General features: G+C 53.2%; 1 protein-coding gene and 1 pseudogene across 1 annotated transcript; one reads left to right on the forward strand and one right to left on the reverse strand.

The window, feature by feature from the left end:
* Positions 1-2,958: 2,958 nt before the first annotated feature.
* LOC149127302 (uncharacterized) lies at positions 2,959-3,735 on the reverse strand (annotated as a pseudogene).
* On the forward strand, positions 3,335-10,605 carry FZD5 (frizzled class receptor 5). Its single transcript, XM_002712605.6, has 2 exons — positions 3,335-3,959; positions 4,235-10,605. The coding sequence occupies exon 2, from the start codon at positions 4,497-4,499 to the stop codon at positions 6,258-6,260; it is 1,764 nt and encodes a 587-aa protein (XP_002712651.1). The 5' UTR covers positions 3,335-3,959; positions 4,235-4,496; the 3' UTR covers positions 6,261-10,605.
* Positions 10,606-11,474: the final 869 nt, after the last annotated feature.

Here is an 11,474-nt window from a genome sequence, read left to right on the forward strand (position 1 = left end):
ACCGGTCCAGCTCCAGCTGTTGCAGCCATTTGGAAAGTGAACCAGCGGATGAAGACCTCTCTCTCTACCTTTACCTCTGCCTCTCTGTAACTGCCTTTCAAACAAATAAATAAATCTTAAAAAAAGAAAAGAAAAGAAAAAGAAAAAGAAAGAAAGAAAGAAAGAAAGTTCTGTAACTCATCCTTTATGACAAAATCCAAAACCAATGCTTCAAAACTTATGGAGGCCAGAGCCGTGGCTCACTAGGCTAATCCTCCACCTGCGGCACCGGCACCCCAGGTTCTGATCCTGGTCGGGGCACTGGATTCTGTCCTGGTTGCTCCTCTTCCAGTCCAGCTCTCTGCTGTGGCCCAGGAAGGCAGTGGAGGATGGCCCAAGTGCTTGGGCCCTGCATCCGCATGGGAGACCAGGAGGAAGCACCTGGCTCCTGGCTTTGGATCGTCACAGTGTGCCGGCCGTTGCAGCCATTTGGGGGGTGAACCAACAGAAGGAAGACCTTTCTCTCTCTCTCACTGTCTAACTCTGCCTGGCAAAAACAAACAAACAAACAAACAAACAAACTATGGAATGTAACTTATTAATTGGAATATTTAGCATTATCTTCTATATTTTCATCACTTATAAATATACTTTGGACAATCCAGATCTCCCACGTGGTTGCAGAGGCCCAAACCCTTGGGTCATCCTCTGCTGCCTTCCCAGGCACACCAGCAGGAAGCTGGATCAGAAGTGGAGCAGCTGGAACTTGAACAGGCACCCATATGGGATGCCGGCACAGGCAGCAACTTTACCTGCTGCCCCACAATGCCAGCCCATTAATCAATCTTTAAAATTAACAAGTAAAAATTACCTATATTGATGATGTACAACATGATGTTTTGATTTATGTATACATCATAGAATGGCTAAATTGAGCTAGTTAATATATGCATTGACCTCACATACTTGTCATATTTTGTGGTGAGAATAAAGTCTACTCAGAGATTTTCTATTATAATATGTTGTTACTGACCCCAGTTGCCACGATGCATGGGAATTTTGATTTCTACCCTTTCCATGGACTAAATAAATAACTTCAAGCAAGTCATTGTGGTGCCAGCTTCTACATCTGATGGTTGGGAGGGTTAAATGAGGTAACATACATGAATTATTTAGCACCCTGACTGAAACAAGTTAAACAGCATACTTAAACCTCCTTTCAACTGAAGTAATATATGGGAGGAAAAAACGGACATTAAAGTGATGCAAAAAAGCTGTGCAATTCAAAATAAGTCTCTTTTGAGAAGCTTCTCTGCTGTTATTGCTATTAGGGATCTCCAAGGAAAAATGAGATTTTTGCTCCTTATTAAGCAGACAGAAGGTTCACAAACCAGCCCATGATGTTTGAGTCACAACCAAGCGAAATAACAGAAGTATTCTGACCAAATTCCAATGTGAGTGATTAACATTCTCCAACTTCAAATAATTTTTATTATTAGCCAACACTTGTCCATCCCCAATAATACACACGTTGCATAAAGGGCTCAGAATGAGACAGGCCTCCCTTGGCATGTTCGCAGCCTGTGCATACTTTCCACTGAGGCTTCTCCTCTCTTCTGGACTGCTGTTCCGTTGCTTTTCCATTCCCACCACACTCGGCCCTGGGATGTTCCCTCGCCCAGAGTGCCAAGTATTCCAAAAGGCAGATTAAAACAGGAGCACCTGAAGAATTCCAAGGAAAAAAAGAGGCAATGTGCCTTTTCGATATACATATGTATGTGTGTATAGGTGCATATGTATATAGATATTACAGCTGTCAGTTCCCTGCAGCATATTTGCTCTTGTTTAACCTTGAGGCTGGGATTCATACACAGTATTCTTAATTACTTTCTACAAAGCCTTGCTGAAGAGCAGGAAGCCCATGGCTTTTCTGCAACTAGGAACCCCAGTCTGTAAAAATAAATAAATAAAGGGGACCCAGGAGCAGAGGATTCACGATACCCCACGGCCAGCCTCCAACCACTGAGTCCGTTCAGGAGACCTCCAAGTGTCTCCTGGCCCTCCTGTGTTGGCCTTTATCCCCCGGGGAGAGTAGGGGTGGGAGAGCACAAAACAATTTAAACCCTCTTCCTAAGCGTGTGAATGAATTTCAAGTATGCTACAGCCCTCAGTCTTCCTGCCTAATTAGAACACACAGAAAAGAGGCGTTTCAGAGCATTTTAAAAACTTGGAGCAAGTCGATCCGCCTGGGGAGCACCGCCGGGCGTCCTCGGGGGGGGGGGGGGGGGGCTCCAGCGGCTCCGTGCGCCCCGGGCCACAGGCGGCGCTCGACTGCGCGGCTTCGCACCGGGCAGCCCCGGGGGCCCGGAGCCCTGCGGCTTCCCGGAGCCTGGCGTCGGGGCTGCTTCCCTCCGCGGGCGACTTGGGAACTGCCTCGGATGATAAACCTCGACTGGGCGAGGACTAGCATCTCTCCAGTCTTCCAAGGCAGGAGGAAGTTCAGTTCCTTGTCTCCGCAGTAAGATGTTAAATGCGAAGGTAGAGGTCAAAGTCTGGGAGATGGGGATAGTGTGTGTGCGTGCGTGTGTGTCTGCCAAGAGTGTGGATGCCCAACCACCTGGGTTCAAATCCCAGTTCTGCCATGTGGGCACCTACTGTGTGCCAGACGCTGGGAACACCGCAGTGAAGTTTCTCCAGCTCGCGGCTTTCTTGGAGGCTCCATCACCAGTTCGGTTGCCTCGGTCAAGTTTCTGAGTCTGGGTTCCTTCACCTGCAAGGAGTGCCTGCCTCTTGGAATTGTAAAGGTCAGAGATATCGTATGGAGATGTAAATGATTAACGCGCTGCTGGGTGCACAGGAAGTGCTCCGTAAGTGTTCACTCTTCTCTCACCTGTACCCGAGACAGCGCAGCGGGGAGACAGGTGCCACGGCCAGGAACGACTCCACGAGCGCTGGGCTCTCCGAGCTTAGCTGCAGAGGAGGCTGCTAGGAGCCCCGGAGGGAAAGGCTCATAAGCCAGCAACTTGGCCGGAGAGTGAATCGCCAGACCCTGGGAGCAGGCAGAGACCTCCCGAGGGACTTCTGGCCAGGCTTTCCCGCCAGGCTTCTCAAGGCGGCCCGATTAGCATTCGCCCCGCCCCCGACGTCTCCTTGCCCGCGATTGGCCAGCGCTCCGGGGCGGCCCGCTCCGGGCGGGGCCGGCGGGCGCCGGGGACGCGGCGGAGCCCGCGGGGCAGTGGGCGGGGACGCGGGCCGAGCGGCCCACCAACCGAGCCCGGGCCCGAGGGGGCGGGGCCGGGACCGGGGCGGGGCCTCCCGGCGGGCATTAGAGGCAGGTGACCCTGGCGGGGCGGGAGAGGGCAGTCCGCCTGCGGCCGTGACTCTGCCGCCTCCGCGCGCCGTTCAGTGCCCGCCGGAGGTGGGCGAAAGGGTGCGAGAGAACGCAGGGGGGAGGAGCCGAGCCGGGCGCGTCCCGAGAGCGCCGCCACCGCCCCCGGGAGTCCGCTGGAGCGCGGAGCCCCCTGCAGGGGAGGAGGCGAGCGGCGGGCGGGACGCGGCGGCGGCGGCGGGCGCTCACCATGCAGTCCCGGCCCGGCCAGCGCAGGCTGCTCGCTGCGCCGTGAGGCTGCGGGGTCCCGGTCGCCGCGCCGCCCCTTCCTCCCGCCCAGGTGCTGCCGGGCGCGCCCGCCTTGCGTCCGGCTCCCGGACCCCCGGTGCAACGCACTGCCTGCTGCTGCCCTGCTCCGCCCGGATCATGCGGGGGGCCCCAGAGGAGGAGAGGGCGAGTGACTGGGCTGCGCCGGCTGTGTTCGGGAGGCGCCCCCATCTCTGAGACGCCCCCACCTCCTGCCATGTGCCGCCGCAACGGGTACCCAGCCTGCCGCTAAACTTTGCGGGCGCCGGCCCGGCTCCGAGTCACGTTTCCGAGAGAGCAGCAAGTGCTGGGGACCGCCTGCCCCTCTCCAGCGGGATCTGCGGAGGTGAGAGCCTGCGCCAACCCCCTCTCCCGGTTCCTTTGCCCTTTTCCTGGGGACTGAGGACTCTGACCCCGGGGCCCAGCCCGGAGGGCCAAGCCAGGAAGGGGAGTGCGGGGAAGTCGGCAGTTAGATTCCAGGAGGTGGAAGGGAGGGAAGGGAGAGAGGGGTTGGCTAACTTAAGAGCTTTGCAACCGCTTGCGGGGACCGAACTGTTGACGCCTAATGGGAGCTGGCTGCAATTTTTCGTCTCCCCCATCTGTTGTTTTTTTTTTTTTAAGAGTCCTTTGCCTGGAATCGGAGCCCTGACCGTCTCTCCCCGAGCGCTGCCCGCGGAGGCAGCGCCTTCCCGGAGCAGTTTATCTTTGGACGGCTTTCTCTAAGAGAAAAAGAAACCAACAGGTTGCCAGCCCCGGCGGCGCGCGCGCGTACACACACAGAGAGAGACACACGAGGGACGCGGAGAGGGACGAGCCGGCCCCGGATTCCTCTGCCTGCGCTGGCCCCTCTCGGGCAGCGGGAGGCGAGGGGAGGGAGGGGGCGATGGCTCGGCCTGACCCGTCCGCGCCGCCCTCGCTGCTGCTGCTGCTCCTGGCGCAGCTGGCGGGCCGGGCGGCGGCCGCCTCCAAGGCCCCGGTGTGCCAGGAAATCACGGTGCCCATGTGCCGCGGCATCGGCTATAACCTGACGCACATGCCCAACCAGTTCAACCACGACACGCAGGACGAGGCGGGCCTGGAGGTGCACCAGTTCTGGCCGCTGGTGGAGATCCACTGCTCGCCGGACCTGCGCTTCTTCCTGTGCTCCATGTACACGCCCATCTGCCTGCCGGACTACCACAAGCCGCTGCCGCCCTGCCGCTCGGTGTGCGAGCGCGCCAAGGCCGGCTGCTCGCCGCTCATGCGCCAGTACGGCTTCGCCTGGCCCGAGCGCATGAGCTGCGACCGCCTGCCCGTGCTGGGCCGCGACGCCGAGGTCCTGTGCATGGATTACAACCGCAGCGAAGCCACCACGGCGCCCCCGAGGCGCTTCCCGGCCAAGCCCACGCCCGCAGGCCCCGCAGGGGCGCCAGCCGCCGGGGCCGAGTGCGCGGCGGGCGGCCCGTCGGTGTGCAAGTGCCGCGAGCCCTTCGTGCCCATCCTGAAGGAGTCGCACCCGCTCTACAACAAGGTGCGCACGGGCCAGGTGCCCAACTGCGCGGTGCCCTGCTACCAGCCGTCTTTCAGCCCGGACGAGCGCACGTTCGCCACCTTCTGGATCGGCCTGTGGTCCGTGCTGTGCTTCATCTCCACCTCCACCACCGTGGCCACCTTCCTCATCGACATGGAGCGCTTCCGCTACCCCGAGCGCCCCATCATCTTCTTGTCGGCCTGCTATCTGTGCGTGTCGCTCGGCTTCCTGGTGCGCCTGGTCGTGGGCCACGCCAGTGTGGCCTGCAGCCGCGAGCACAGCCACATTCACTACGAGACCACGGGTCCCGCCCTGTGCACCGTTGTCTTCCTGCTGGTCTACTTCTTCGGCATGGCCAGCTCCATCTGGTGGGTCATCCTATCGCTCACCTGGTTCCTGGCGGCCGGCATGAAGTGGGGCAACGAGGCCATCGCGGGCTATGCGCAGTACTTCCACCTGGCCGCGTGGCTCATCCCCAGCGTCAAGTCCATCACAGCGCTGGCACTGAGCTCCGTGGACGGGGACCCCGTGGCTGGCATCTGCTACGTGGGCAACCAGAACCTGAACTCGCTGCGGGGCTTCGTGCTGGGCCCGCTGGTGCTCTACCTGCTGGTGGGCACCCTCTTCCTCCTGGCGGGCTTCGTGTCGCTCTTCCGCATCCGGAGCGTCATCAAGCAGGGCGGCACCAAGACGGACAAGCTGGAGAAGCTGATGATCCGCATCGGCATCTTCACGCTGCTCTACACGGTGCCCGCCAGCATCGTGGTGGCCTGCTACCTGTACGAGCAGCACTACCGCGAGAGCTGGGAGGCGGCGCTCACCTGCGCGTGCCCGGGCCCCGACGCCGGCCAGCCGCGCGCCAAGCCCGAGTACTGGGTGCTCATGCTCAAGTACTTCATGTGCCTCGTGGTGGGCATCACGTCGGGCGTCTGGATCTGGTCCGGCAAGACGCTGGAGTCGTGGCGGCGCTTCACCAGCCGCTGCTGCTGCCGCCCACGGCGCGGCCACAAGAGCGGCGGGGCCGTGGCCGCCGCCGGGGACTACGCCGAGGCCAGCGCCGCGCTCACCGGCAGGACCGGGCCGCCGGGCCCCGCCGCCGCCGCCTACCACAAGCAGGTGTCCCTGTCGCACGTGTAGGAGGCCGGGAGGGGAGGGGGAGGTTTTGTTTGGTAGCTTTGCCAAGGTCACTTCCGTTTACTTCCGTGGTGCTGATGCCCCCTCCTGGGGGCGACGTGGAGACGGGGAAAGGCACCGGTTCGAGGGAGTGCCTGGCCCGGTTCTTCTTGGAGGGGCTCAGCTCGCGTGCGTTGGCCTTTGCGTTTCTTGCTGCCTTCTTGGGGGGAGCCCTCTTTTTAATTTATATGTGTGTTTTTGTTTTTCTTCATGTGTAACTTTGTTGCATTTTGGCAACAGCATCATCTACCTTTGCTCTGGGGTCTTTACAGTCCGAAGGCTGGCGTTGTAACGAAGTTCCACTTGGTTCAGGTTTCTTTTTGAACAGTGTGGTCCACGTTGGGAAAATCTATTTCCTGTACGTGTGTCTTTGAAAACAATGTGAACAGTGAAAGTGTGGTGTGCTGTGACTTTCGGAAAGTTGCCGCCGGGTGTGCTTTTTCATCAGTTTAGCCTCTTGCACTGCTGCAAACCTCCGAGGCGAGGTTTTCAGGAGAGCGCTTGCTGGGTCCTGCTGATAGCCCCAAGTCCTATCAGGGAGGGGAGCGTAATGTGCTTAGCAAACACCCCACCCCCGCCCAAAGTGACAGGGTGAGGGAGCGCTTGGGGATTTGGCCTTCCTCACTGGCTTTGTCCAGCCAGCTCGGGTCTCTGCTGCGGCACTGGTGAACAGCTCAGTGTCAGTGTCCTGAGTCAGTCTGAGAGCGTCCTGTATAAATATTTGGAACAGAACCTGGAGGCTGGCGATTGGCCGAACCGGTGAACTGTGTGCCCCAGAATGGGTAGTTCTTAATAGACTTAAGCAGATCTGTTCTTAAACAAAAACAAAAAGGAACTTGTGTTTCGATTTAAGTGAAAGTAGTCCCAGTACCCTCTTCTGAAAATACTTAATGATAGTTGCTAAGGGAGGCTTGGTTTGGAGTGTAAGGGCTAAAATTGGGTGTACTTCCAGTAATTAAAGTAAATTTCCAACACTTCCCTTATCTGCTCCCCCCACCCCGCCTCCTTTATCATGTTAAACAGTCTTTCTGCTTTTCTTATTCCTCCTCTCCTGGAGAGCTGTGATTAGAAACCACACCCACCCTTGAATGAAGTGCTTGAACTGGGGGAGGGGGCTGGCTACCGTGAACAAACATTGGCCCAGGACGAGGGAAAATAAGTGTTCGTGGACTTTGGACTAGTTTATGGCCAGATATTGCAAAGGAAGCCAGACAGCGCTCTCCGCAGTTTCTGAAAACAAAGGACACTCATAACATACTTGCATATGCTTTTTAAAGCTGGGCAGAGTGTAGTGCTATCCTAGGGGGAAGGCGCCTCGTCACACACACACACACAGCCCATAGATATTTTTCTCTTCTGAAAAAGGCTATATATTGATGAGCATACACACACACACACACACACACACACACACAGCTTCTTTGCTCTTACAGAATCTGGTTTGTTTTCCTAATCTTTTTAACCATTCCTTCGCTCCTATATAAAAGCCTATATACTGATGAACACACACAGACACACACACACACACACACGTTTCTTTGCTATTGGAAAATTGTGTTTGCTTTCCTAATCTGTTTAACCATTCATTCATGAAGAGTGTGAGGCCATTTCTGGGGAAGAGGGTGACTGCATCGGCCAGCAAAATACCAGTGACCAGGACTGAGTAGACACTGAATGTATGAAGCTAAAATGGCCAAAGGCATTAAAATTGAGAAAGCCTTCCTAGGGAAACAACTGGAGCCTGGGCCTTCAAGCTTCGTTTGTACCAAAGTTGGAGCAGTAAAATTTAAGTCCAGGTCACGTTGTCTCTATTGAGTAGGCAAATGCGAAGTTCCCATAGAGAATTCCAACACTTTGCTGGCGGGGAGAAGCCTAGTAGCAGAGTTTTATAAAAGTGCACCACTCTCACACAACTCATTCTCTGAATCAAAATTAAGCTGTATTGGATTCAGTGAAATCCAGTACACAGTTACAGAACCTTGTGTACATCTCGTTGCCTTACTCAGCCCAAAGCCTCTTCTGAGAACCTGGAAATGGGTCCTGAGTGCCCGTTCCTCTCCCATGTTTCCGATGAGGACCTTTCCTGACCCCCTTGCCCTCTTCCCTACGTGGCTGTGTTGCCCCAGAAAACAGAGCTTGTCCTGCTCCCTCCAGTCATTGTCCCTAATTTGGGTTGTGCCCCCACCTTCCTTTTCTTTATGGAGAGATCTAGAAACGATGCATAGTTTATCTGAAAGTTGTAGAATGAACTGGATGAAGGCAATCTAATTCATTTTTTTTTTAAATTACCTTTTCATTTTAGCCACTTGCCAAATCTAAAGAGAACACCTAATTTGCTTAAAATGTCAGATAGCCAAGGAGAAGAGATACAGGTAATAGTTTTTGGGGTCTAGCTTCAGACCAAATTTCAGAGGCACCTCGTGTCTGTGCTGTCACCCCTGCTGTCCTTTTTGCCGCCACCCTCTAACAAAGATGAAGCCCACCTGCTCTCCTAATGTTGGCCGTCCCCAACCCAGCCAGGGAGGAGACGCTGCACCTGCAGATGGTCACCCCGTTAGCATCTGCACAAGGATTTTCCCCTGGCTTGCATTTTTCTGTAAACAGATGGTACTCCTGAGAACAGTTACAAAATGAAAGGTCTTGGGGGTGGTTGAGCAATTTGGGCTTGCAGGGTGGGGGAGACCAAAGGCTTGCTTTGGTCTTGTCCATCCACCTCACAGTTCAACTTGAAGTCTGGCTTCCAAGATAAGGGCAGGAGAGTTTAGATGCAAGGTTGTCTAAAGGAACACTAGGTGTTCTCAGTGACTCCAGTTGACCAGATCTTAGGAAGACTGTTTATATTATTTCCGTCTTCACTCTTTGAAGGTGTCTCACATTGGTTGGAAATCTTTTTTTTTTTTTTCTCCCCTCTCGGTGCCTTATTGGTTTATCCTTGCAAACCTTTGTCATGATTTCGCATGACCACTGTCAGTGGCCAGGGCCAGCATGGAAGTGTTGTGCAGAATTATGTGCATGTACAAGCTTAAATAATGTGCCGGCAGCACTGTTTCAAAGTTGGTATTCATTAGGCTGTTCCCTCCTGGGCCAGGGCGGCACTAATCCTGACACCGGCTGCCAGGAGAAAACCTCCTGGATCCCACACCGAACCTTAATAACAGCAGCCGTGACCTGCACTCTCCAGTACAGAATGGGAACCCCAGAGCTAGGAAACCTAGTTGTGTATTTTAATGAACTGCTACCCCTGCTACAGCAGCTTCTTTCACTTTTGTGCTCTACAGAAAGACCAAGGGGGGTAAGAGGGACAAAGCTTTGAATAACTGCTTTCTAACACCGAATGTGGCAGACAGGACAGAGAACATCACAAATCTAGGCAGGTGCGAGGTACAGCGGCTGCGAATTGCCTGCTCCCTCTGCGTGCCCTTTCTTGTCTTCCCAGTCCAATCAAGTGATCCGGGGAAGGAACATGCCTGGCCTGGGGAGGATGGCTCTGAAAGGAAAAATCGACCATGACATTAAAGAGGGGTGAAGGGTAGGCAGGATGTAAGTGACTAACCTGACTCAAACTTTCAACGGCTTCTAGCAGCTTGGTGACAATTACGGGATTTATTTCAGCTAGGATAATGTCTGTCTGTAGTCTGTCATTTGGAGACAATATCACTTCATGTTGTTACAAACTATATGTATAGTATGTATGTTTTGTGGGTATGTATATACATAATATATATATATTATATATATATATGAGAGATTTAGTGACTTTTGATACGGGTTTGGTGCAGGTGAATTTATTACTGAGCCAAATGAGGCACATACCGAGTCAGTAGTTCGAGTCCAGGGCATTCAATACCTTTCATGATTTCCATACATGTATAGTGCCTGTCCTATGCAGTATTGTCACTGTCACGTCAAATTCAGAACTCACAAATCAGAGCCAGTGATACTTTATTTGTAGACAATCAACTTGAACCCTTAAGTTCCTGGCAGATGATTATAATTCTGAGTCCATAACACTAACAAAAAGAAACCCAGAGCATCTTGATAAGTTTATTTTTGTTTTGTTCCTGGAAGTCAGTAGAACAGCAGATGTGGTAATGTTAGTCTCAAGACACTTAATTTGTTGACCTTATTTCAGAAAAATTTTGTATGTATTATATTTGTGGGAAGGTAAGATAACAGTTTGAGATTTTTTATCAAATATGGAGATTAGTTATTTATGAAAAACAAAGAAATGTCTATTTTTGTTTCTTTGTTCCCAATTGATGTAGATAAATTTTAAAATGCATTAAAGCAATGATAAAGAAAATTAAAAGATGTTGTAGATGTCTTTTTCTCATGTTTTTATGGTGATATGCTGCTTTCCCAAGAGTTGCTAACAAAAGATGTATGGGTTCTAATTTCATAGATCTCTCAGATGTGCTTAAAATGTGACAAAATTATTAGTAAAATCAAGCAAATTCCAATCACCAGAAGAACTAATTAAAACACGTGTGTGTGTGGATAGATGCCTAGGCTTCTCCTACCGACCCTGCGATGGTTTCATAACCACTTGAAGAGAGGGCAGGAACTCCCAGAAGAGCCTGAGCCTGCATTCCCTTTCATCAGCCTTCCGTCTGTGCTCTGTATGGGACCCGCTTGAAGAGGCACTGGTGTGTGTGTCCGGTTGCAGAATTCCCAAAACTGCTCATCATTCAACAGTTGGATTCACACTTGGCACTGAACTCTTAATAGAAGTCAGGGTTCCCAGAGGAAAAGAAATACATCGATTTAGAATACATTGGAAGTAAATGGAAAACACCTCCCTGAGGATCTGAACAGACGCCTAAGCCAGAGATGACAGTACCATTGCCACACTGCCTTCTGTGGACTGCTGCTTTGGCAAGACAGATTAGCCACCACTCTGCCAAACACCACCCCTGTTGGCAAGGATCTCCCACAATGCTCTGAGGCATAGGAATGTGGGGAAACATGGGTAATTAGGAACTTAAAATGTGGTTTGAGGGGTTGGAGTTTGGCCTGGTGGGGAAGACACCACTTGGGACACCTGCATTCCATGCGTGCCTGGGGTTGAGTCTTGGCTCCAGTTTTAATTCCAGCTTCCTGCTAATGCATACCCCTGGAGACGGTAGGTGAGGGCCCAAGCAGTTGGGTCTCTGCCACTCATTTGAAAGATCAGGACTG

Source organism: Oryctolagus cuniculus, chromosome 3 (genome assembly GCF_051225735.1).
Source record: "Oryctolagus cuniculus isolate XC-2025 breed Fujian yellow rabbit chromosome 3, ASM5122573v1, whole genome shotgun sequence".
NCBI classification, from domain to species: Eukaryota; Metazoa; Chordata; class Mammalia; order Lagomorpha; family Leporidae; genus Oryctolagus; species Oryctolagus cuniculus.